The sequence below is a fragment of the Dermochelys coriacea genome, chromosome 3 (assembly GCF_009764565.3).
Source record: "Dermochelys coriacea isolate rDerCor1 chromosome 3, rDerCor1.pri.v4, whole genome shotgun sequence".
Taxonomy (NCBI): Eukaryota; Metazoa; Chordata; order Testudines; family Dermochelyidae; genus Dermochelys; species Dermochelys coriacea.
This window is the reverse complement of record NC_050070.1, coordinates 46,066,803-46,093,440: the sequence shown is the minus strand read 5'-3', so window position 1 is coordinate 46,093,440 and position 26,638 is coordinate 46,066,803. Positions and strand designations below refer to the sequence as shown.

General features: G+C 41.5%; 1 protein-coding gene across 1 annotated transcript in view; it reads right to left on the bottom strand.

The window, feature by feature from the left end:
- The window catches only part of LOC119852505 (elongin-A-like), a 34,428-nt gene that overhangs the window by 6,343 nt on the left and 1,447 nt on the right, over positions 1–26,638 (bottom strand). Inside the window, exons 2-7 of the mRNA XM_038393709.2 lie at positions 14,584–14,640; positions 11,034–11,146; positions 4,487–5,207; positions 2,939–3,035; positions 1,749–1,913; positions 1,046–1,143 (exon numbers count right to left, since the gene is read on the bottom strand). Coding sequence (XP_038249637.1) covers positions 1,046–1,143; positions 1,749–1,913; positions 2,939–3,035; positions 4,487–5,207; positions 11,034–11,146; positions 14,584–14,640 — 1,251 coding nt within the window. The remainder of the gene's footprint in view (positions 1–1,045; positions 1,144–1,748; positions 1,914–2,938; positions 3,036–4,486; positions 5,208–11,033; positions 11,147–14,583; positions 14,641–26,638) is intronic.

Sequence of the window (26,638 nt, the reverse complement as noted above, 5' to 3'; positions counted from 1 at the left end):
ATGTAGAAGAGGGCAGAGTTGAGGTTACTGCAGTAAATTTAGCTTTGACATTTCCTGATTTGCGCGCTTCATTCTGCAGCCTTAACCATTTTTCTCTTGGGAACACATAGATCATTGAAATAGCTGGAACACATGAAAGTATTTGAAATCAGTTCCGTCTCCTTCCTTTTTTATTTTAGGGGCAGAAATAAATGTGTGTCCTATGCTGGCTTCCCTGATTCACCACTAGTAACTCCCCTGGTACTTCAGATCCTGACATACAGTGAAGAAGCCAGGAGGCATGATAATGACAGTAGGACTAAAATCACAGTGATGGGTGATTAGGGTAGACTGTATAGATTCTCTTTTAACAGCCATCAGGAAGCCAGGGAAAGAAGCTTTATTCCCTGCATGGTTCCAAGCTAAAAAAGTAATCAAAGCAGGCTGCTTACATACTCATATTCCCTTTTACTACCAATGGGTTCTCCAGGTAATAACCTCCCCAACTCACTCCAAACAGGTCAGTGTAGGAGTCTAGCTCCCCCTCCTCTCAGCTCCCAGAGCTGTCTCTGTAGCTATGTGGAGCTGTGTGGGAAGAGGCAGCTATCTAGTGCAGTGTCCTAATCTGTCAGATCCCCTTCTGCTTGGTCTGTCACAGTAGTATAAACAGACCCCAGTCCCTGCCTTCAATCAGGAGTTAAAGCAGGAGCTGAGAAAATGAAAATATAATAAAAGCTATATTAAAACTACTCCAGAAACAAACTGTGGTTGTTCATTTAATTAAACTTCAAGCTAAGAGCCAATTCTCATCCCCTGGACCTCAACAGGTACCAAGTTTCATCTGATGCTAATAAATATTCTTTTCAGAGTTTAACTCTTAACTGTAGACGAAAAGTCCCACTATATAGAGGGTCTGATCAGTTTGTGAACTAGCCCTTGGGTTGGGGGGGCGGGGGTGTGATACTTCACAATTTCTACTTTGTAGTTTGGTTTACTAAAAGTTATTTTGATTTTGAGCAGAAGCAGTCATGAAATAGGTTAAGGCATTGAACAAGACAGACTTTACCAGATTGCACTCCTCTATTCGAAACAACTGCTCTGGTGTACAACGTGTTAGCACGGGCTCAAGAATTTCAAAGGGCACTCCTCCTACTTCATGTAGTGCTACAAAGCAAAACAATATTTTTAAGTATCCCACCTATGTGCCCAATAAGATTCACCACTTACCCAACAAAAGATATAGGATTATCTTCATACGTTCGGCTAGTATACATTTTCTGAAGTCTGGACAACCTAAGCTCGTAGATGAGCTGTTCTGTACTGACTATTAAAATGGCAGTTTGAGGAAACATAGTAGGCATCCTTGTCTACCCATTCCACCATCTCTACCCATTCTCTCTCTCACCCCCGCTCGCCCGGATGCATTTTCTCCCCCAGACACACACCAAAGCTCGGAATACTCACATGCCAGTTAGATGCAAGGAGTGAATGTACATACCAAGTATTTTCTTGACAGTTCATCCCCAATTTATACCAAATACAGGTTTACCTCAGATTAAACATGAGACTAATAGCATCTAGACAGAAAAAAGCAAGAGGGCTTTTTTGGCTTTTGTTTCATGATGTTTCTATTGCCATGGCATCCGTTTAATGTAAAGTTGGAACTTCATAACTTAATTCTTCAATCACAAAAAATGTGGTCTTGCACTATTGAAAGCCTAGCACTATAATGCCACTCAACCTGCTGAAACCCATATTAAAGTACTTACAATCAATGTTATTTTGAAGTATGCGAATGCACTGTTCATACAGGGTTAGCATCTTTGAAAGATAGACTGTTTTAGAGCCAGAGTAAACCTGCATTTTGGAGTTCAGTCTCCGTCCTGTGAATTGATTTGTATCACTGCTTTGCTGGGGTACTTCTGCAACTGGTGCTACAAAAATTACAAACAAAACAAATCTCAAAGAAGCATTGTGCCTATATACTCAGATTCATACTGCAGTTCTTTAAGGATGTTCAAAGCAATCTAGTTTCCTAAAGGCATATAATTAATTAATTGAGAAACATGACTGGTAGAAAAAACATGCAGTTCATTTTTATTGCAATATAAAGTTCTATTACATCTATTCAGGACGTATGGACATTGTATGAGGAGCAAAAGTGTAGATTTAAACTCATTGCCTCAGCTGAAACTAAATGCCTTTTACCCATAGAAACCAGAGTTCAAATGCTGACTTATACCACAAATCAAAACACTCTGGTGATTTAGTTCTCGTAAACATTTGTCTAATTTACAAAAAATTGTATGATAGTTTGGTAAAATTAGTAGTTAAAACTAAAGAAGCCAAGAGTTCTAACAGCATGGATATTTCAAGGCCAGCATGCAGTGTATCAGTAGAACTGTGCAGGGAAGCCCACACAGCATCCACCTGCATGTTCTCAGATCATGTCATGCTCCACATTCAAGGAGTAGCATGTCTGTCAGTTATTACAAGGTTGTCACATCTGCAAGTTTCAGTATTTGTTTTATCCAAACAAGCCTGGTTAATACAGAGCACACGATTTCCCCTACTAGGAAGTGCACAAGAGAGCAACGAATAAATGGAGGAAAAAAAGCCAGCGTGCCTGAAAGTACATTGGATCAATGCGGCAAGCTCCCTCCCCTCAACAGCTTCTTCCACCCCATGGAAACCCCCCCCCCCCATCTCTGTATGGTTTGGATTCCATGCATTGAAGGCCTTGTCAAAGTGGGTGGAACTGTGGACTGGGTCCTGTAGACTCCCTTTAGAGTCTAGTGGATCCCTATGTGGGAGCCAGTGCAGAAGATGAAGTACTGCACTAATACAAAATATGGGCATGTTCTTTGTGAGGGTGCAATCAGCCCACACTGTTACCAAGACTGCTTTGCTAACTGTGCTCATTTTAATCTCATCTGTAACAGTCTTGCATATTACTTACCTTTGAACTCCGTAGAATATGGGGGAGAAGATAAGGATATATCTGGCAGAAATTTAGGCAGTGGAATATTAAGTAGATCTTGGAGTGATGTCTTGGCCTACATGCATTCAAGGAAACACTGTTACAATATCCCTAATTCTTACTGAAGATAAAGTATTCTTCAAATACATCAAATATTAAAGCAAACCCAAAAGGGTAACTAGACTTGTTGCTTTCTCACACTAAACATTACTTCACCATAACTATGAATTACTTTTCACTTTATCCATTCACTCATCACCAACACTATATTACAGACAAAAACCCAATATGTCACAGGTCCCTTGCTACAATCTGTGCACAAGATGGGCTCAGGAATGAATCACAAGTGTGTAGTAAAATGAGGCTTTCATCAATAGGATGCTAGTCCAAATCACTGGAGAAGTTGCAAGGTGGGTAGTGAATGAGGGGACTGCAAAAAAGAAGAGATGGTTGTACGGTTAGAGGACAGTTGAATACTATCCTGGGGAGGCAGGGAAAGGGACCTTACACCTCCCTCTGCCACGGACTTCCTACATTTTACTGGGCAAGAAACTTAGTCAAACGTTTTCACAAATGGCCACTAATTGTGTGTTCCTGCCCAACTTGAGGCACCAGGCTTCTGAGTTTTCTGAAGTGCCAAGTACATACTACTGCACGTGAAGACAATGGGAGTTGCATGTGTTGTATGGTAATACTCTTTTTTAAAAAGTCAGGCTCTGGGTATCTTATCACTCAAGTCTTTTTGCAAATTTTGGGCTTAGTCTCCCTAAGACTCATACCCCCATCTCTAAAAATGTTGAAGATAAATTGTTTTAATGAGAATCAGATATTTATGATGAGTGCTATAAAAGCCCATGAGGAATTTTACACTTATTTGGTGTTGGTTCTTGATGTTGTGCACCAAGTAAGGTATGGAGCTACCACACATTGAGGAAAAATTATTGGACAGCTACCTCATTACTTAACCAACTATCCTGTCCATAAGACCCTGATTCAAGGAAACACTAAGCACATACCTACTCAGAAAAGCACTTTAACCATGTGTTTCAATCCTATGAAATCCAAAGAGACTTCATGTTCTTAAAATTAAGCACATATTTAAAGGATTTCGTCAATAAGAAAACTTTCCTGAGTCAGGGCCTAAATAAGGCAGAATCCTTTGGAAAAACAGTGTAATCACATCATTAAAAACTATTATAATCCATATGCACAAGGAGGCACAATTAAGGTTTCAAGGGTAATCTCAAATCTGCAGTTTTATTTTTTTGGCACTTGACTTTGCAGTCTTAAACATTTAAGCTTTTACTCATTATTTGATCCAAGAAATACACGACAGCCATATTTCTCTGGGCCAAAAGGATTCCCAATTATTAGTAATCACTTCTGTGTGTGGCTGATATGTCAAAGCCATGCAATCTAAGGTTTAAGTTAAAACATATGGAATTAAATTGCAAAATAAATTTGTTAATATATTATTAACTATTAAATTAGCACTTTATTTCATATTAGCTTGACTAAATAGATTACCTTTTTAGTGGGACTTTCTGACTGATCATCTTCTGATTTGTGTGGTTCTTCCTCCCTCTCTTTCATGACAGGGGATATGGAATTTTTCTGAGATAACGAGCAGTTTTTCTGTTCACAGCCCTTGACGGTTTTTGACTGTTCACTTGTAGTGCAAGTCTTCCTCTTTCTTTTATTTGAAAACTGATCATAATTAAGATAGGATTCAAAAGACATAGTAGGGGGCTCAAAGTCCTCATTGCTGGACAACTTTGGTTTGCTTTCCACACTAAGTGTTTGTTTTAATTTTCCTGGGTCCTCGGAGTTTCGCTGTTTGGAGAGATCCTTACAAGACCCTTTTGTTGGAAATGGATCTTTTTTGTTGGCTCTAGGAGAATGGTGCTTTTCTGAAGGTTTTTTGCTGGCAGCAGAGGTTGTTTCTTTGCAGTCACTTTTTGTGTTTTCAGGATTGATGCTTTGGGATGTATTTTTAGAACTACTGGAGCTATGTATTTTGCTTTCACGCCCTTTATAAGGCTCTGTATCTTTATTTCTTTGCTTATTCTCTGAAAAACTATACTCCTTCTTCCATTTATCAGATGTGGGAGATCTTTTACAATCTTCTAAGGCTGGTTCAGATATTTTTGTCTTGCCAGAGTGCTTATTCTCCTTACAAACTGATGTTTTTGTCTTGTCTGATAATTCATTCCTCTTTTCGGTGTTCTGTTTTTTCCCATTGTGGTCACTGAAATATAAAAGACAGAACCAAAACAGACTCCAATTTAATGCTCAGTTACCAAGGGTGATCTTCAGACCTTTTACCAATGTTATTAGTAAAAGGGAAAGTTTTAAAGTCATATGCAACATGCTTCAATATTTGAGTTGTTTAAAAGTCTTCTAGACAAGTAAGGAAGACATTTGTATTGTTATGAGCTGGATGAAACTTTGTTACAAGTTAACTTCACATCTGTCAATCTCAGCAGGAGGTTAACTGTAAGTATAAGCCCCCCACTTAAAACAAAAAGGGGTGTGAACATGCCCAGAGCTTTCGGCTGAGTATTGTTTTGGGGAGGGTATGTGTGAGAGTGAGAAGGGAGATCACACAAAGGGAGAAAAGACAAGTGAGGGGGTTGGGAAGGGGGAGAGAGGTTAGCCAAGAAAGCCAAGCAGGAGCCTCTAAGCAAACACTGGTTTCAGAGTAGCAGCTGTGTTAGTCTGTATCCACACAAAGAAAAGGAGGACTTGTGGCACCTAGAGACTAAAATTTATTCGAGCATAAGCTTTCGTGAGCTGCATCCAATGAAGTGAGCTGTAGCTCATAAAAGCTTATGCTCAAATAAATTTGTTAATCTAAGGTGCCACAAGTACTCCTTTTCTTTAAGCAAACACTGACACCTCTGAAAAAAGCTAGTGCGTGCTTTTTGGCTCTGGTGTTGGCTAAAGAGGCTTGGGAGCTGTAAATTAAGAAACTGCTCCTTTTGTTTTTGGTTCCTTCTGCATTCAGAGACAGGACTTCATACATGCCTTTTAAATAAAAAAAGATTGCAAAGAAAATATGAGACTCCATCAATCTCTACTTCTAGCAGGAACATCCCCCAGGACCCCAAACTTTAACTAGTTGCTCAGGTCAAAAAAGGGCAACAGAATTAATAACTGTTTTCTACCATGTAAAGTTTTCATAAATCCAAGTGTTGGACTTGAAACACTTGATGACTTCCCTTGAAGTAAACACTGTCCCAGTACTGACAAAGCAGCCAAGTTCAATTTCAAAATCCAGTTAGTGCTCCTAAAAAAGGGACTTCATGAGAAAATACAAGGTTGGAAAAATGATGTGCATGTCTTTAGAGTTATAGTAAATGCACCTTTAGAAAACTGTGCACACCAGTTTTCCATTAGTGGGGCAACTGATATAGACAGGACTGCATGAAAGCAGTCTGAGCAGTGTCTACACTAGTGCTTACAACTGCACAGTTGTTGGAAAAGGAGTACAAACACTTTTTAGTGACAGGGCCTACAGGGTCAGGTGTTTGATATGAAATATTTCCTTCAATCTATTAAGTACCTTTGATAGATCAGTCTTTTCTTCCTCTTATTTGCCATTTCAGTAGCTAGAGTAAATCCTATCTGAAGGCACCCCACAATCTCTCAGCCCCTACAGATTGGCATGCCAGGAGCAGCAACTGTCAGCAGCATCTCTCTGCCTGTTCCCACGGCAGCAGATCTCCCTTAACAGCATGCTTTGTTAAATGTACCAGAATCCTATAGTGCTGCTATAACTCTTCCACATTAGCACAGGGTCCTAGTGAAGCAGAATAGGGTCCAACCAACTAGCAACTGCCGCCACCAGAAAGTGAGAATAAGCAAGCCACAATCATTTCCCCAGCATGCTTCCTTCCAGAGAGGAACAGCAAGCAGCCAAGTATTTATTATCTATTTCAATATACACTGAATTCACCCCAGATTCTGGGCAGTTTAGTGGTATTAAAAAAACCATTCAATAGAAATTTAAGATGTAAAAAACTTACAGTTCAACTAATAACGTACCATGGATTTTTCCACAGAAAAACAAAAACAAAAAACAAAAAAACTACAGAATACCTCTCCCACCCTACCTAACCCCAAATCCACTGGGACCTTCAGCTTTCAAGCTATCAGCCTCTGTCCCAAAAATATCAGGTAAGGAACTGTAAAGGGCCTAAAACACATTTGGTCTGATGAGGGCAGCAGTGGCTATATCAATGAGATGGAGATTGTCTATTCAGTAGAGCTAGTGAACAGGAGCAGCAAATGCAAATTTTGCAAGGGAGCTCTCCAGGTGAAGAAGGAGTGACATGACCCTTGGGGTGAGTTGTCTGTTGTGTGCTTGCGGCTTGACTGTAGTGTGTGTTACGAGTGTGGTTGGTTTGGGGGGCGAGCAGGGGGGCAGGCCCATGTGCTGAGCCTAGAGGCCTGTTAGGAAAGGCTGAGAGCTTCTTAATGAGGCTTTGATCCCCAATCCCTTTAGGCTCTACTAACCATTAGCCAGGGGGCAGGGCTACTCAGGAAAACAAGGGTTTAAAAAAGGCAGCTCTTAAGAAACCATAGGAGCTAGTGAACAAGAGCAGCAAACAGGTTTGTGAGGGAAAGCGACACCCAGATACACCAAACATTGTCTAAATCAGGGGTCACTAACCAGTCAATCGCAATTGACTGGTTGATCTTAGATGATCTCCCAGTCGATTGTGATCTCCGGCAGCACAGCAGGGCTGCCGCTAAGACAGGCTCACTGTCTGCGCTGGCCCCATGCTGCTCCTGGAAGCGCACTGCTCCTGTGTGCAAACACCGACCCCGCAGCTCCCATTGGCCGGGAACGGGGAGCTGCATCCAATGGGAGCTGTGGGGGCAGTGCTCACAGGGAGGGGCAGCACATGGAGCCATGTGCCCCCCACCCCCAGGAGCCGCAGGGGCTCGTTGGCCCCTTCCGAGAGCAGCATGGGGCCGGGGTAGGCAGGGAGCCTACCTTAGCAACAGCCACACTGCACTGCCAATTGGGAGCCGCCAGCGGTAAGTGCTGCCCAGCTGGAGGCCACACCCTGAACCCCCTCCTGCACCCCAAACCAGCCAAGCCCTCTCCCAGAGCCAGCACCCTGTGCCTCCTCCTGCACCCCAACATTCTGCCCCAGACCAGAGCCCCCTCCTGCACCCCAACCCCCTGCCCCAGGCTCAGCCCAGAGCCCCCTCCCACCCTGCAAACCCCTTGGCTCCAGCCCCGAGCCTGCACCCCCCTCCTGAACCCCAACTCCCTGCCCCAGCCTGGTAAAGTGAGTGAGGGTATGGGAGAGCAAGTGATGGAAAGAGGAAGGGGAAATGGAGTGAGGCAGTGGGGCTTTGGGGAAGGGGCAGGGTAGATCCTTGGTTGCCCTTAAATTCAAAAAAGTGATCTTGGACGTAAAAAGGTTGGAGACCACTGGTCTAAATTTAGGCCAATCAACATCCTACCCAGCCTCCTCCCAACCCCCTCAAAAAGCTGCAGGAGTAAAAAGAGTGCAGGCAGAAGCTCAGCAGCAGAATGGGGGCTATCTAGTTTATTGCACTGAATGCAGCATGAGCAGGTAGCACGTGTGTGCATTCAGTGTCTCTGAGACCAAGCTCTTTGGAGAGTAAAGGCTTGAGACCAGGGTGGCTGAACTGGAAGAGCTAAGGGAGACCAAGAGGTACATCAACGAGACTTGTGGCGACACTGTAGAGTGGGGACAAAGTGTGGTCTCAATCCCAATCCGATAGGCTCTGTGCTGTTGAGGCAGATGAAAGTCTCAGGAAAGGAGGCCATCAAACTGGAGTGGAAGGAAATGATCCCATAGTTGGGATCCTCAAATGTCAGGGCATCTTCTCTCACTGAGGCTATTTCTCCAGAGGAGGGAATCCCAGATATTAGGAAGAGACAGGGAATAGCAATGGGGAGATTTGAGCATAAAGAATACAGATAGCTGTGTTTGTGATGATCAGGAGAAGCACATGGTGAATTGCCTGCCAGGTGCAAAGGTTGCAGATCTCCCAAGATGTCTAAGTAGCATGGTGTGGTATTGCTACCCTTACTTCTGTGCCACCCCCAGAGGTAGGTCTGACTCAGCCCTGGGGCACCCTCAATCCTGCCCCTCCTGAGTGCTTGGAGGTTAAAGGGGCCTTGGACTGGCTGTGTGTATGTGAGGGAGGAGGGCACAGCACCCCATGCAGCCCACCTGTAAGGCTGGCCCTTTCCCTTCCCCCCAAAAAAGGGGTAACCCTCCCACACCATGACACCCTCACTTCTGCATTGCTACTGGCAGTGATGCTGCCTTTGGAGCTGGGTGCCTGGCCAGCAGCCACCACTCTGGCTGTCCAGCTCTGAAGGCAGCAGCAGTGCAGAAATGAGTGTGCTATGGGGGCAGAGCTTGTCACTTTTTGAAGGAGGGGTAGGGTCAGCCTTACAGATGGGTGACATGGGCAATACTGTGACCTCCCCCCAATAGCCAGGTTTCACAAGGGAGACCAGATTTCACAGTCTGACATGTTTTTCATGGCTGTGAATTTGGTAGGGCCCTACATATGAGCAGTGCTGGGGAGTGGCCGGTGGTCGTGGTACATGTAGGTACAGTGACATAGGAAAAGGTAGGAGAGAGGTCTTGGAGACCAAATTTAGGCTGCTAGGTAAGAGATTAAAGTCAAGGACCTCCATAATAGCATTCTGAAATGTTTCCAATTCCATGTGCAATCAGAGCTACAGGGTCTCAATGTGTGAATGAGACTGTGTAGAGAGCAAGGTTTTGGGTTTATGAGGAACTGGGGAGCCTTTGGAAAAAGGAAGTATGGATCAGCTTCCATATGAGGAGAAATTAAAAAAAAAAAAAGACTGACTATTTCAGCTTGGAAAAGAGACTACTAAGGGGGGATAAAATAGAGATCTATCAAATCATGACTGGTGTGGAGTAAGTGAATAAGGAAGTCATATGTGAAGGTGTAAACACAAGAACCAGGGGCATCCAATGAAATTAATAGGCAGCAAGTTTAAAACAAAAAAAGTACTAATTAACACAGTCAACTTGTGGGACTTGTTGCTAGGAGATGTTGAATCCAGTTTTGGCCTTCACAACAAAGAACTAGGTAAGTTCAAGGAGGATAGGTCCATCAGTGTTCATTAGCCAAGATGGTCAGGAATGAAACCCCATACACTGGGTGTCCCTACCAGATGCTGGGACAGGACCACAGGGGATGGATCACTCAATAATAGCCCTGTTCTGTTCATTCCTTTTGCATCATCAACACTGGCCATTGTTGCAAGGATACTGGGCGAGATGGACCATTGGTCTAACCCAGTATGGCCGTTCTCATGCATTTGCTCTGTATGCAAGTGGGAATCAAAAGTCAGACGAAGAGGGAGAATTATATAGGAGACTCATAACTAAGCCATGGTACCATTACAGTGCCACAGTACTCGGAACACAGTTTATAGTAAATGCCACTGAAGTCAGAACCAGCAAGAATCAGGAATGACCCTTAAATACATTAACTTGGAGCTAGCCTGAGATGCTTCACACACGCTCCACATTTTTGTTCTTCTTGAGGAATATTTCATGTACGTTAATAAGCTTGAAGTTGTGAGGTTCCTCCTCTTCCTCTCTTGGAAGTAGCATGGTCAGGGAAAAGAAATCAAGTGACTGGAAGTGTGATGAGGAACAAACAACATTTAACCAAGTACCACCACATTAGCTCCCTTCCTGATCTGTACTTGCCACTTCCCTAAAGAATTAGGCAATGATACCCATTCGCTGGATTAGTCCAGCCTTCATCAAATTCATGGGCTGAGGACTGGCTGTTTGTCTACAGTTGGTCAAATAATTATTTGCAAACAATAGTGTTGAAAGTTTTGGCAATATTTTACCAAACAGCATTCACAAACTAACCTTTCATTCCATCTACTCTATTTCCAAATATGGAGTTCCTCTTATCTGTCTTATCTTATGCTAATTTCATTATATAAAAAACAGTCTGAACTGATAAAAATATTACATTGGACAACAATTTATCTCAAAATTAAAATTAGACTCATACCTACCTTTCATTTTCTGGCGGAATAAGTTTTTTCCAGTGGTTTACCAGAGATTTAGCTATATTTCCAGCAGTGGCATGTTTCCTAAAACTGTTAACTGTTTTTCCTACTCCAGTTTCCTATTGAAGACAGTGCAAGGAGGACAGAAACACATGACCAACATCCCAAATATACTTTTTCTACTAACTAATTAAATTCACACAACAATAAGTTGGTAGTTGGAAAAATCCTTTGACAGATCACTCCGAACAAAGATAATTTTTGTACCAGAAACAAATATTCCAAGGGAGCCAAAGCAAAACCACATATTTATAACCCAAAATACTGAGCATTTGTAATGTGAGTATCTTTCTATATTTAAGTTTTATGAAACTTCAGCAGAGAAATTAAGTTACTTCCTATCATTTAGGAGTCTAATTCTAGCAGTTCACTCAGCTTGAACATTTTTGTCAGCCCTGACTACATAGGCACAAAAAGCATCTCTCTCAATAGGATTGGGTTAGCTTGATTGAAACCCCTCTATTAATACTGACTAGACAGAATTTAACACCTTTAAGATCATTTGAACTGGTTGTGTTATAGCCAGACTTCATCCACACAGGCATTAAGGTATGTGTGAAGTTTTACTAGAATTAAACTATTTGACTGAGCTATTTCAATTGAAAAAACCTACACTTTTTTGCCCAGGTAGACTGACCCTTGAAAACTAGACTGTTCAGGTTCATTTTCTGGGACTCAGTACAATTATTATTCATATTGCAGTAGTGCTTTGGGGCCCCAGCCATAGATCAGGACACCATTGTGTTAGGCACCACACAAACTGTCCTTGTGCTGAAGAGCCTGTGGTTGTGGCCACACAACATTGCAGGTGAATTTGCATCATGAGAGCATATCTATTTATATTTGGTTATATAGCCCCCTCTTTTTTAAAATGTACACAAACACTAAAATGGTCCTTGGGACACTGAGCCAGAAAGGGTTAAACAACCACTAGGCTAAGTCACCTAAAGATCAACCTTTACACACATTAGGGAAGTATTGACATGGCAAACAGGGCCATTTCTTCTAGATTGTTACATGGCTTTGATAATTAGACTAAATCCTTTGAAACATAAGTCTTTTCTAAGAGAATTATTGTATTTGTCTGTGTTTACCTATCTCTGTTTGAAGCTTCACAATGTGATTTCATTAGCTGGTAGATGACAAGCTTCTATTCCTGTATATTACTATATTCTATTGATTCAGAGACCAAAAGGAATATTAGCAATTAGATGACATGTGTAGTGTAATATCATTGTCTCTATTTCTCTGAGGTTTGTAGTAAACTACCTGTGAATCTTTGAATGATTAATTGCCTTATGCTCATCAAGGAAACTAATTGCCTGTGTATACAAAGGAAATACTAATTGACTTTAAAGCAACAGTGTACATTACCTATTCTTCATCCAAGGATTGCCTGCTATGACAAGAGGTAGATCAGCTGAGCTTCAGCTAGAAAAGAACTTTGGGGACCTGATCCTGTTCCTCTCAGATCTGCTTGAACTTTGTCAGGGGAAGTTTAAGTCACAGGACTGAGGTTTCCAGCTCCATTCTGGATTACCCTGTTTCTCACGGAATAATTTAAACAAACTCTGCACATGGACTGCCTATGGGACTAATCTATGAAACTGATTCTGGAAGAACTTTTTACAACTCAGCAGCTCACCATCTCTGCTATGAAACTGACCTGAGAACTTTATTCATATCCTTATTTTCAAATAAAATCTTAGATTAGTTAATAGCAATTGACTGAAAAGCATGTATTTGGGTAAAATCTGAAATATTCATTGACCTGGTGGGTAAGGGTGCCCAAATTTATTTGGATTGGTAGAACTTTATATGTGGTGAGTAAGATTTTCAAGAATCTTCACCATATTCAACTTAACTGTCTGGGTGGGAGCCCATGGTTGGATTGCTTTAGAGGAGCTGTATTTTGGCTTCTAGGTAACCCATAAGGTATTGTATAAGCTGTTTTGTTGCTGGCTTGGTGAATCTAATTATTAGAATAAACCACCAATTTGGGGATTGGCTGACCCATTCTTTGGGGTTTGCCCTGATTGATCAATCTCATTGAGGCCCTTCCAGCAACCATAGTCAGTCCTACACTAGGTTGACTGTTACTTCTTAAAGTTCTCTCCAGCTAAGTGACAAGATATTCCTGTGACATCTGCAAATAAGAGTTGTATGTGCTTTTCCTGCACAACCAGCTGTCCAAAAAAGTTATTTCACTTAACGCAGAAGGAGCTTCAGTGACATCATCCAATACTGTTCAGCAATGCTTCCTACATGTACATCTACAGCAATGCTTCCTACATGGTTCTCAGTTTGCTTGAAATTCATACAAGAGAAGCTCTAGCTTTTCCTAGGATTAATGTTTGAAACATCTCATGATATAACATGATACAATAAAATTATATAGAATCCTTAATTGTAACTATTACCCTCTTTCTCCACTTCACTTAAAGGATCCCAAATGGCCTGTCACATTATTATGAACAATGTCAGAGAACTTCAGTTAAATAAGTATCCCACAGTGCTTTGATTTTAAAATATCTAATCACTATGTGAAGGGAATTACTTTATCCTGTACTGAAGTGCAGCAACACTGCACACAGGTACGACACAAAGTGAAGAATACCATATCCACATAGAACTAAAGCTGAATTTAGGCATGCAAGATGCCATGATAAGATTTGGAAATTGGACAGGATACCCAAGAGAATACATTTCCTCTTGTGAAAAATATCAAGGCATCTTCACAATCCACAGGTGGTTAGGACCTTGCTATGCAGAACTCCCCGACACCAAGATGGAGTACTGGTTTACTAGTGACTGCAAGGAAGAAAAATGCCACCCCCTAAATACCAAAACTATGCCCTATAATGCAAAGGCATACCTTGGACGTCTCCCATATACGTACTGACACTCCTTATCACAGAAAATAGGATGCGAGATAGTGTGAAAAATAAAATACTAGCAGAACCAAGAGCATCATTAACCTATGAGTACTAGGATGCTTGTTCTAACTGCAGAATCACAATTAAAAAGGGATTTTGTGTTCGTTGGAGGAATGGAAGAGTAATCACGGATCTAAAATATGAAGTGGTCATGTTTGTTTCATCTTAGGTACAGAATCAAAGCACCAGCACATGTAAATACAAAATATAATTGTGGTCAGCACACAAACCTACTCCATCATATTTACACAGAGGCCATTGCACTTGGAGGAAAATCCAACCAGCCCAGGATTCTGTTCTCTGGATACTCGTAGAAGAGCCTAATATTGTCACTATATGCCATGCTGCCATATTTGCTAGAGGAGGCAAAGTGCCTCTGGGTGGTTTTTAGGAGAAGACTCCCATGGTCCCATATAACTTTTTATATTAAAAATGATTTGGGATTAGGATTCAGGATTGCAAGGTGCAGCAACTTTCCTGGCTTCTATGCTTGTAACTCACTGAAGATGCCACAGATAACTTCATAGATGAAGGCTTTCCACACACAATTTGTCACTTACCACTAGAATGTCCAGTGAAATATCCAAATCCTGAAGTCCCTTAAGTGCTTTTATAATCTGGAAGAAAACATTACGTCAGTCTACAAGTAACATTTCATGAATTTTCTCCTACTACTCTTACCCTCTCCTTGTAATGGAGATGCCATTTGAATTCCTACCCTAACCTCTAAATTGATACTTGGCAATCTCAGTCTGTTTATTAAGTTAGAAGTGCACATAATAACTCAGAAAAAAAATAAGAGCAGCCCTGTGCTCCCAAGTTTATATGAGAACGTGGAAGAGAATTTCAGAATAAATATCTCTTCCACTTACTTCCTTAGTTTTGTGTTTCTGATATTCTAATCTTCGACTGGTGTATTTGATCTTGGTTGAGTAACTTCTATTGGACTGAGAGTTAGTAGTTCTGGCCTACTGATTACAAACTCTATTCTGTTGCCCCTTGAATAATCTTTCAAGCCAAGGACAAGTTTGGCAAGTTTAACTGTACAGCTCCATAGAAGTATATCAGCTATACCCTCCAATTTAGAAGGTGTACACAGAAGTCCAGTAAATATCAGTGGCATCACTGTAGAAATGAAGCCAAATGAGATCCTACAATAGAGTATATTTGCATATTCCATCACCACACCTGGCTTGGAGATCTCCAGTCATTGATACAGAGTGCATCATATGCCAAAGTATTAAGTTTCCCACTAGATCTCCCCATACGCAAATTACTGACCCTTCCTCAATCAGACGGGCACAAAATTACAAAACTCCCATTTAATTCAAAGGAAATGCAGCCTCAGTTAAATTAGGATAAGGATCCAAGTTTTTATTCCAAGTTATTGTTTCTTTTTAGGAAGAGGGAAAGCCATTGTTATTCCGTTTCACATGCACATAACATATCAGCCCTGTTCTGAATCCAAATACTTTTTATCTTTGGCAAGCAAAGCAGAAAAAACCCACAGCTTGATTTTCAGATAATCAACTGAGCTTCTTGTCAATTCTGGCCCAAGAAAACCCAAAACTTTGTTTAGACTTGCAAAAAAGAATAAAAAAACAAAACAACCAACTTATTTTAAGCAATTTGATAATACAACTCACAACAGTATTCAGTCACTTTGCTAGCCATAACCACACTTTAAAAACAACCTCCCCCTGCCCTTCCCTTTCCAAAGGCCTTTTTTCTTGTACTATATACTATATTATACTTCTGAGGAAAGAATTAATGATGAACTCTAAGCACAAACTTCAGATCTATGCTTTTAATTCATCCAAAGTTTGGGAGTATTTGAGCTATCCTTTTAGCCATGCCCATCTCTACAGGCAACAGATTACAAGAGGATTTTGCCAGGAACATGCACAGGTGCATAGATCATAAGGTAAGGTTCAGAACCTGTTGGCAGTAGCAGACCCTTCTATGTGAACAATAGATTAGCTGACATTTATAATTTTAGATTAGATGTGGCTACTCAAACCCTGTCTCGCATTTCAAGGGCTTTTTAACTACTCTTGTACTAGCAAAATTACTATATACAAAAGACTACCAAAAAATATTGTCTCTGGTTTTTTCCCCCTTTTGATTTTACTTTGTGCATAGTCAATTTCACTCTGTCTCCTGTATAACATCAGTCTCCCTGTCTGCATGGATCTTTTATACAGTAAAAAGGGGGAAAAACATTTTAAAAGAAAATAAGTACACTTGTAAAACCACACAAGTTGGTAGAGGGACTCAGACTGGCATAGTACCTGAAGTTAAGTTACTTTACATTTGAAAAAGTGATTTCAAGATTAGTGTCCCTTTAAAGGATTATAAATTTCTTGTATGCAATTCTATAATTGCAAAAGCAATCTGAAGTTTTAATTAAATCATCATCAGTAGGGCTTCCAGGAGCCAACAGAAGCAGCATCATATATAAAAGACTATTTTTTGTAAGTGTGTATGTAGTTTGCATCTCAAAAGGTAACAATGGTATTTTTCCTGACAATACCCCATCCCTGGTGCTTGGCCTGATTACCAATCACTTAGTAGATCACACACAGTTACAGAGTTGAACTTAGATTAGTTCTCTTTCCTAAGTAACCCATCAGAAAAATCTGATGCACCAGTGGTTACAAAGTAAGGCATTTATTCATAGGCCTTCAGTCAAAATTATTAGAAACTAAGTTAGTAATATATTACATAGTTTCTCTAATCAGTATATAAAAATAAATTGCATAGCAGCACTATTTCTTTAATTTATTTTAAGAGTTAAAGAAGGACATCGCTCAGACATTTAGCCATATAAGATGACTGGACATCCAAACAAACTAGAACTTATTCCTCAAACTTTGTAAAGGAAAGGTCTTCAGAGTCAAACCTAGAGTCATGGTAAAATTGATTAAGTGTTTTGATCACTAAGAACAGAACAGGAAGAGTTTAAAGAGTTCAATTTTTTATAGACTTCTGAAAAGTAATTCGGCTTTGTGAATTAACTTATCACAAAGGAGCTACAGTAAGATTTCAGGGAATACTTACTGTATTATCAGCAACGTCAACATCAAATCTATTGGACACACTACTTCAAAACCAGCAGACCCATGTACCACAAGTGCATGTAGATGGCAAGCAATTCTGATAACATACCAACATATTTTAATAGGAGATTTAAAAGTTCTCATCCCCGGTAGAGTTACTATACAAGGGCTGCAATATCAATTTTGCTTTCTTGAAATACAGGATACAATTAGGAAGTTAACACAAGAATCAACCAATTCCATTAGAAAAATATAAACCAAAAGAATAAATCAGATTCCCTGACAATCCTTTTTATGGAAAGCACCTCCTGTTCACTAGAAAGCATGGGACGGCTGAGTCTGCAGTGAGATCAGTCACTATGTATGGGAATACCAGAGGACAGACAGCTCCATTTACTTTGTACTATAAATGGGCAATGTAAATGCCAGCAGCTAGTCTAGCAATAAAAAATGGCTGACCTCACAATCCAATACAGGAGAGTGCAAAGCCTGAACAGTGACAGCAACACACACGGATGCAATCGTTCCCGTCTCATTTAGGAGCCAGCAAACATTCATACAGGTATGACCAAAGAAGAAGAAAACGTAGCTTATTGAACAAATCTGTAGCAAATTTCTTCAGATGACAGCTCAGAAACTATCTAGTTTGCCAGACAACTTTTATTTCAGCTTTTTCTTAAAGTCTGATTTTTACTTAAGTAACCATGATTCAATGCCTATCAACATATGGCCTTTATCAAAATTAGAGTATACAACAAGGCATAATAAAAATACATTTAAACTTTTCATTTGACAGCCTCAGAGCTCTCCACGAACATGAATTTAGTTCCAGAATACTCCTTTGGTATTTCTTTATGTAAAGCAAACTAAGGCAGAGAAATTAAGTGATCTGCCCAATATCTCAGAGTTATTAGCAGGTCTTCAAATAAAATCTGAAGGTCCTAGTTTCTCTGCTTTGCTCTAACTATGAGCATGCAAATTATGGCCTCATTATACTTTGCTCACGGGACTGTACTCAGAAATTGATGTAGTTTTTCCCCATAAATATTTTATTTTATAGAATGTTATTCCTTCCACTGTTTTGTTATAAAATAGCTTAAAGGTTTTATCTTTACAAAGTGACATTAGCTACATTCTTATGGAAAGTCCCATACAATTTGATAGGGATCTACAGAATTTTTTTTTTTAAAAAAGAACCTATAGAAGGTAAAGAAAGCCCATCTTCTATACATCAATAAAAAAAGTTATTTCCTAATTATCTGTATTATGGCAGCACAAGAGGCACCAAACCCAGATAACTGTTTAGTGCCTAGAGCAATCACACAGTAAGGGACAGGGGAAGGGACTAAGATCTTACAATTTAACTAGTGAAGACAAAGGGAAGGACAAAGGGTTGAGACATATGGCCAGAATGACAGTTGGCAAAAGTCATGCTAGTTCCATGATTTTCTTTCTGGCTTTTGTGGCATGTTTTTTAAATGAATTTTCGAATCCAAGATAGAATAACTGGGGAAAGTGGGAGGAGGAGGTGTTAGCGAGAGCAAGAGTGGAAAAGAAAGGAAGAGAAAAGGGACATTGGATGTGCAGAGAAGAGAGGCAAGAAAAGCTGGTGAGGAGCATGAAGGACTAAGACAGCAGAGAGGCAGTAAGGAAGAAGAGGTGGGAGCAAACAGCCAGCCAGCAAATAGAAAATAATGTTCAGAGTCTAAACTGAAGGCACAGTGATGACAACACCAGCATCCAAAGTGCTATAGTGGTCCTGGAGTGAGGTGGGCATCTCTTACTGGAACAGTATGGCTACTAAATTCTGCCTAGTTCCTGGGCTGGTCTACTTCCCAGCTGGTGGTGCTTTTTCTGTTCCCTTCATGTAAGGCTGGATGGGGACTAGTGCCGCAGGGTCCCCCAAATCTTGTCTGTTCAAGGGAGGCCCTGACTCTACCTCTCATCTATCCCTAGTGCCGATGGTGCCCATGGCCCTGCACAGGAAAAGAAGTCTCTAGCTCCTAGAGCTGGCTCCACCATCAGAAACTACTAATTTTACCCTCCCTCAGCCCACATGGGGAGGGAGCTCCTTGGCAACTGGTACCCCTGGACAGGTTGTGCCTCACTCTGATCTGGGCGTGGTATGAGCAATGGTGGATCCTTCATAGTTTATAGGATTTTTCAGAAGGGACATGATGCTAGTTTTTAAATAAATTCAGATTGTTGTGCATTAAGCATTAATTCTTCATTTGGGTTTGAGATTAACTTCAATTGTCCTGCACCTCAGATTAAGACACCTGACAACCACCAAATATTAAAACAGCTCTCTAAGGACAAGGTGCTGGTTGCCGTTACAGTGAGAGTGAAGTTGAAAACTGCAGTTTAAGATTCTTCTCAAGGTGTTTTAGGGTCTTTATAGGCTATAGCCATTATACCCTTCCCTTCAAGAGGTCTGCTTGCATTATGTTTAACTTTAACCAACAATTACCATAGAGTTTAAAGACAGAAGAGACCATTATAATAATTTAATCTCATCTCCTGCATAACACAGGCCCTAGAATTCCTGTATTAAGCCCATAATGTCTGGCTAAACTAGAGCATCACTTTTGGAAAGACATTGATTTAAAGACTTCAAGTGATGGACAATCCACCACATTCCTAGGTAAATTGCTCCAACTGCTTAATGTCCATTACTGTGTGATTTACTAAAAATAATTGTGCCTTGTTTTTTGCTTGAACTTGTCTAGCTTCAGCTTTTAACCACTGGATTTCACTGGCCACTTTCTTTAAAAAAAAAAGACAAAGAACCTGCTACTATCAGATATCTTTTCCCTATGCAGGTACCTCCAGACTGATCAAGTCACCTCTTAATCTTCCTTGAGGTTCTTTAGTCTCACATTAAAATAGGTTTCCAGACCTCAAATCATTCTTGTAGCTCTTTTGTGAATCCTTTCCAATCTGTTAGCATCATTTAGTAACTGTAGCCCCCCCAGAACTAAATGCTTTTATAGTAATTATCTCACCAATGCCATATACAGTGCTGACAACATAGCTCTGTATCTACTGCTTACACAGCCAAGGACAGCATTTGCTCTGTAAACCACAACATTGTATTTTCATCTCACTATCAACTGGCTATGCACCATAAACCCTATGTCTTTCTGAATAATTGCTTTCCAAAATACAGTCCCCGTGCCCCATTCTTTAAGTGTGACCTACACTCACGGTTCCTAGATGTAACCTTGCATTTAGCTGCATTAACATGTTGTGTTCAAGTGAACCCAGCTTACCATGGGTTACAGATTGCCCTCTACAAAAGGCCCTGTCATCATTTACCACTTCCAATTTTTGGATTATCTGCAATTTTTTACCAGCAATGTTTTTATGTTATCTTCCAGATCAACAAATTCTGAATAGCATCAGGCCAAGGATAGACCCTTGCACCCCCCAGTAAAAACACTCCCATTGAATGAGGATTCCCTATTTATAATTACCTCTGAAGATTTAACAGGCAGTTTTTAAGCCACTGAATATGTGCTGCATTGATTTTGTACAGTGCTAATTTAATTATCGGAGTGTTGTGTGGTAATAAGTCAAATGCCTTAAAGAAGTCTAAATATACTATGTCACTGTTGCCTTGGCCACCAAATTTATAACCACATGGAAAACATTGAGTTTGACAAGATCCATTTTCCATAGAAACATTTTGATTGCTAGAATTATGCTTCCATCCTTTAATTCTTTACTGATTACATCCAACATAAGCCATTCCACTATTTTTTCATTTTGCATTGCCGTTTTCCTTTCTTAACCAGGAAGTTGTTGGTTTTAAAACAAACAAAGTCTGTTGTGATTGTTGTACTGTTGTTCTGAGGGCAATTAGTAAACTCCCAAACTTCAGTCACACTGATTGGGAGGAAAGATATACACAAAACAACTTCAACATCAGGAAATTAGCCCTTTTAAAGCACCAAGTAAAGATTACTGGTCAGGACTATACATCTCTCTCACGTACACGCATGCGCGGGCACACACCTCTCAGAACACTGTACATTTAAAATAATTTTAAATTTGACAGCAAATCCTTTAAACAGTAAGGCCCAGATCCACAAAGGTACTTGGACAACTAACCCCCTAGAACTAGACACCCAAGTCTGGTTTTCAGCCACCACTGCAATCCCCAAAACCCTTGTTCAGCTGCCACCTAACTCTGTAGGTGCTAAACTCACTCGATGCTTAAGTTTTTCCAGTACAAGTTTTCTAGGTGCTTAAGTTTCTGTCTCTGGACATGGACACTGATTCCTCACTCTAAGCATCTGGAAGCCTATCTCCTTTCTAACCCCCAGCACAATCTATGAACTAGGAGAAGATGGGCCTTTGCCTTCCTAGCTCACCCATAGGGCCCAATCCTGTAGGTGTGCTTAGAAGCTCCCTACCAGATTGGGTCCCATTCAAAATCTGTCCAGAACAGGAGGATGAGGTGCAGGGGCAGGGACAATCACCTTATAAATTTTAACCACATGGTTAGACCAGTGGTTTTCAAACTGCGGGTCATGACCCAGTACCGGGTCATGGAATGCAAGGCCCTGAGTTGCGGCGGCGCTGGTCAGTGCCATCGACCAGGCCATTAAAAATCCCGTCAGCAGTGTTGCCTTGCTAAGGCAGGCTAGACCCTACCTTTTCTGACATTGTGTTGCGCCCCAGGAGCAGCCAGCACCAGGTCCGGCTCCTAAGTGGGGGCGCCACAGGGCTCCATTCATTGCCCTTGCCCTGAGCACTAGCTCTGTACTCCCATTGGCCAGTTCCTGGCAAATGGGAGCTGGGGTGGGGGCTCCTGTGGGCAAAAGCCGAACGGAGCTGCTTGCACGCTTCTGCCTAGGAGCCAGACCTGCTGCTGGCTGCTTCCAGGGAACAGCACTGTCCACCGTGCCAGAACAAGCAGGAAGCCTGCCTTAGCACCCCTGCTGCGCTGCTGACCAGAAGCCACCCAAAGTAAGCCCACAACCCCCTTCCCCAAATCCAGAGCAACCCCCAAATCCAGAGCCCCCCTCTGGCACCCCAAACCCCTCATCCCCACCCCCAGCCCAGAGCCCTGATCCCCTCCAACACCCTGCCCCAAACCCAGAGCCCCCCCCACACACCCCTCATCCCCAGCTCCATTGGGTCACAGACATCAACAATTTTCTTCAGCTGGGTCGCCAGAAAAAAGTTTGAAAACCACTGGGTTCGAGCACTCTCCTGAGAGGTGAGGGGGACTATCATCCAAACCTCCTTCTTCCAACTCAAGCTGAGGGGGGAATTGAACCTGTGGTCTCCTACATCCCAGGAGCAGTGCTCTAGCCACTGGGCTAAAAGTTGTAATGAAGGCAGCACTTCCTCTGCTCCCCACCCCCATTTTGGGTGGTTTGAGGCAGCTGCCTTATTCATTTTCACAAGAAATTACTTAGGCACTTAAGCTGCCTGACTTCAGGAGAGGGGTTTCCCAGTTGTGGGTTACAAACAGACAGGCACCACCTGGCAGTCTGGATTTAGATGTCTAACTGCATGAGAGGGGCAGAGCTTAGGAAACACCCCTCTTGTCAGCATCTCCCACCATGGACTAGCTTAGGCAGCTCTCTGCCTAGCATGGTGGTTTTTGTGGATCACATTCGAAGGCACCTGTCTCTCCTCATGTATTGTATAGGGAGTCCAGATGCTTAACGGATCACATTGTTGTTCCAATGATTTTCTAGATGCCCAAGAGTTAGACCTTGTGACACTAAGTGATGCAATACTTAAGTCCCTTTGTGGATCCTGGCCAAAGTTGTGAAGTCCCTCCTTTTTCCCCCCCAGTTATGTAGACACAAGTTTTAAAATTGACAGCCATGCAAACTCAGCCATGGCTCTGAAAGTCAAACATGATCCCCCCTTCTGATCTTCCATCACCAATAATAAACATTCCACAGGGCAACTAAGGCTTGTAGTCACACCTGTGTAATGCCAGTGATGATTAGTGGGTTTGAAGAGGTGAAAGTGGGAGCATAATTTGCAAGCAACAGTTGCACAGATGTCACTGAGGATATGGCCTGCAGAAACAACAAAAAACATTCAGCACAGGAAAACAACCTGCTACTTTGACTCTCATAGCCAGCACGTATAGCAAATACCCTTGAAATATAAGTGAAGCTAAGACATAGGTGTCTAAATAAAGATTATTAATTTTTATATTATATATAAAATCACACACACACACACACACACACGAGAGAGGGAAGACAGAAAAATGTAATCATAAATGAGTTCCAAGTTTTAAGTTCAGTAACCACTGATTATTATTTAAAAATATAGCTGTTCTCTGCATACAACAGCTATGACAGAAATTGAGAACTTTAACCCCTTACTACATTCAGCCCAGGCTTGTAACTTTCAACTGTGGTGCCGGATTAAATGTTATACTTCGGGCTGATCTACACTGGGAACTTGCATCCAAAATCCACACCCCTGAGCAATGTTCCCTCTAATTTTTGACAGGCTGCGTGCAACAAATTTTTCTGTGCAAACTGTTGTGCTTCTATGCAAAGTTTTTGTGCGTGGGGTGTTTCGCCATATGTGCAGGATTTAGGATCTGTGTGCATGCGCACAGCTTAGAGGGAACAGTACCCCTGAGACAGGCAAGTAGGCTGACCTAACCCTTTGTATAGGCAGTGCTAGGTGAACGGGAAAATTCCTCTATTGATTCTTGACCTATCTACTGCCTCTTTGGGAGGTGAATTACCTTCAGCAATGGGAGAACCTCTCCTGTTGGTATAGGTAATGTCTACACAAAGCTCTGCTGCTGCAGTGTTTTAAGCATAGACATACCCTCAGTTTCTTTTAAACATGAGCTTGGATGCCAATTAGTTGTCAAGATATTATGACTGGTAAAGGGATAAAGAGCAGCCAGTGGAATCCTGCTAATCTTCCCTCTCAGGTCTGGTTTCATCTTAGTTTGCTTTAGTGGTCAAATGCTGATTCTTCAGATCAGACAAATCTGTGTTTGAGGTTTGGTTCTGGGTACTTCCCATCTAGTTCTAACTTCGTATGGCTCCTGGGCAATCCTACTATCCTACTGGTTACTGGATTCCTTTTTAAATTTAGGAGCAGCTTTGTCCTTCCTGCGTGACTGGAATATGTGCCAACTTTCTTACACTGACAGTTCCAGTCTTTGTTGTATACCATTAGCAAAGTCATAAAGGCTCATCTGTCACACTTAGAACCACTATCAAATACAAAGTAGTTTGCACCCCAGAACACCTCAACATGTTATAGCTTTCTAGTCTGAGTGCCAAGAAGCCTTTTGACATAAACACTGTTACCTAGGGCTTGTTACATGCTGGATCGACAGGCAGCGATCAATTAATCGCTTCTAATCTAGATACGATAAATCTACCAACAAGCACTCCCCCATCAACTCCGGTACTCCACCAAGGCAAGAGGCGCAGGCAGAGTCAACGGGGGAGCATCAGCCATCGACTTACCACAGTGAAGACACCGCGGTAAGTAGATCTAAGTAGCTGAAGTTGCGTAACTGAGATTGACCCCACTCCCCATCCCCCAGCGTAGACCAGGCCTTACATGAGTTTGCTTTAGATGCTCTGTTGTATCGAGGTCACAAGTTCTAATGTTCTTCTCACTTTTCTGTTCCTTATTCTCATCATGAACCACCGCTATTCTAGAGTCTCCTGATTTAAAAAAAAAAAAGCATCCTCCTATAAACTGGATAAAATTACCATGACTTGCCCCACTCCAGATCAAAATAACCAAAGAGAAATTACAACCAAGGCCAACTGACCTTGGGCAGCTTTTCAAGATTAATTCATTCATTAATGATCTGGAGGATGGTGTGGATTGCACCCTCAGCAAGTTTGCAGATGACACTAAACTGGGAGGAGAGGTAGATAGGCTGGAGGGTAGGGATAGGATACAGAGGAACCTAGACAAATTGGAAGACTGGGCCAAAAGAAGTCTGATGATGTTCAACAAGGACAAGTGCAGAGTCCTGCACTTAGGACGGAAGAATCCTATGAACTGCTACAGACTAGGGACCGAATGGCTAGGCAGCAGTTCTGCAGGAAAGGACCTAAGGGTTACAATAGACGAGAAGCTGGATACGAGTCAGTGTGCCCTTGTTGCCAGAAAGGCCAATGGCATTTTGGGCTGTATAAGTAGGGGCATTGCCAGCAGATCGAGGGACGTGATCATTCCCCTCTATTCGACATTGGTGAGGCCTCATCTGGAGTAGTGTGTCCAGTTTTGGGCCCCACACTACAAGAAGGATGTGAAAAAATGGGAAAGCATCCAGCAGATGGCAACAAAAATGATTAGGGGAACACATGACTTATGAGGAGGGGCTGAGGGAACTGGAATTGTTTAGTCTGCAAAAGAGAATGAGGGGGGATTTGATAGCTGCTTTCAACTACCTGAAAGGGGGTTCCAAAGAGGATGATCTAAACTATTCTCAGTGGTAGCAGATGATAGAATGAGGAGTAATGGTCTCAAGTTACAGTGGGGAGGTTTAGGTTGGATATTAGGAAAAACTTTTTCACTAGGAAGGTGGTGAAGCATTGGAATGCATTACCTAAGGAGGTGGTGGAATCTTCTTGCTTAGACATTTTTAAGGTCAGGCTTGACAAAGCCCTGGCTAGGATGATTTAGTTGGGGATTGGTCCTGCTTTGAGCAGGGGGTTGGACTAGATGACCTCCTGAGGTCCCTTCCAACCCTGATATTCTATGATTAGTTTATGAAGTAACTCATTACAGATATGTTCTTACAGAAGACCTCCCCTCCTCAGTCATCAGAAGGCACCCAAATTTCAGAAAGTATCTTGTACTGACACATCAATCCTTTTATTTCTGAAGTTAGAGAATTTGCTCCTACAAATTAGCTTAAAAACACTGACACTCTCAGCACCACTGGACTATCAAAACAAATGAGACCGGATTTAGCTTAACAAATGACTCTTCAAATACTTCTAACTAAGAGTAATATTATACAATAGAACCTCAGAGTTACGAACTGACCAGTCAACTACACACCTCATTTGAGACCAGAAGTATGCAATCTGGCAGTAGCAGGGGTGGGGTGGGGAGACAAATACACTACAGCACTGTGTTAAATGTAAGCCACTAAAAAAATAAAAGGGAAAGTTTTAAAAAGTATTTGACAAGGTAAGGAAACTGTTTCTGTGCTTGTTTCATTTAAATTAAGATAGTTAAAAGCAGCATTTTTCTTCTGCATAGTAAAGTTTCAAAGTTGTATGAAGTCAATGTTCAGTTATAAACTTTTGAAAGAACAACCATAATGTTTTACGACCATTTCAGAGTTATGAACAACCTCTGTTCCAGAGGTGTTTTTAACTCTGAGGGTCTACTGTACACACGAGTACTCCCATTAAATTCAACAGGGCTACTCACGTAAGGCAGCACTGATGGAACAGTCATTTCAATATCATTGTTATACCATCATCATGCCTTCCCTTAGAGATATTAAGCACATAAATCAAATATAAGATGCATGGGAATAAACAATGAATTTTGCATCAACATGAGCTTTAAT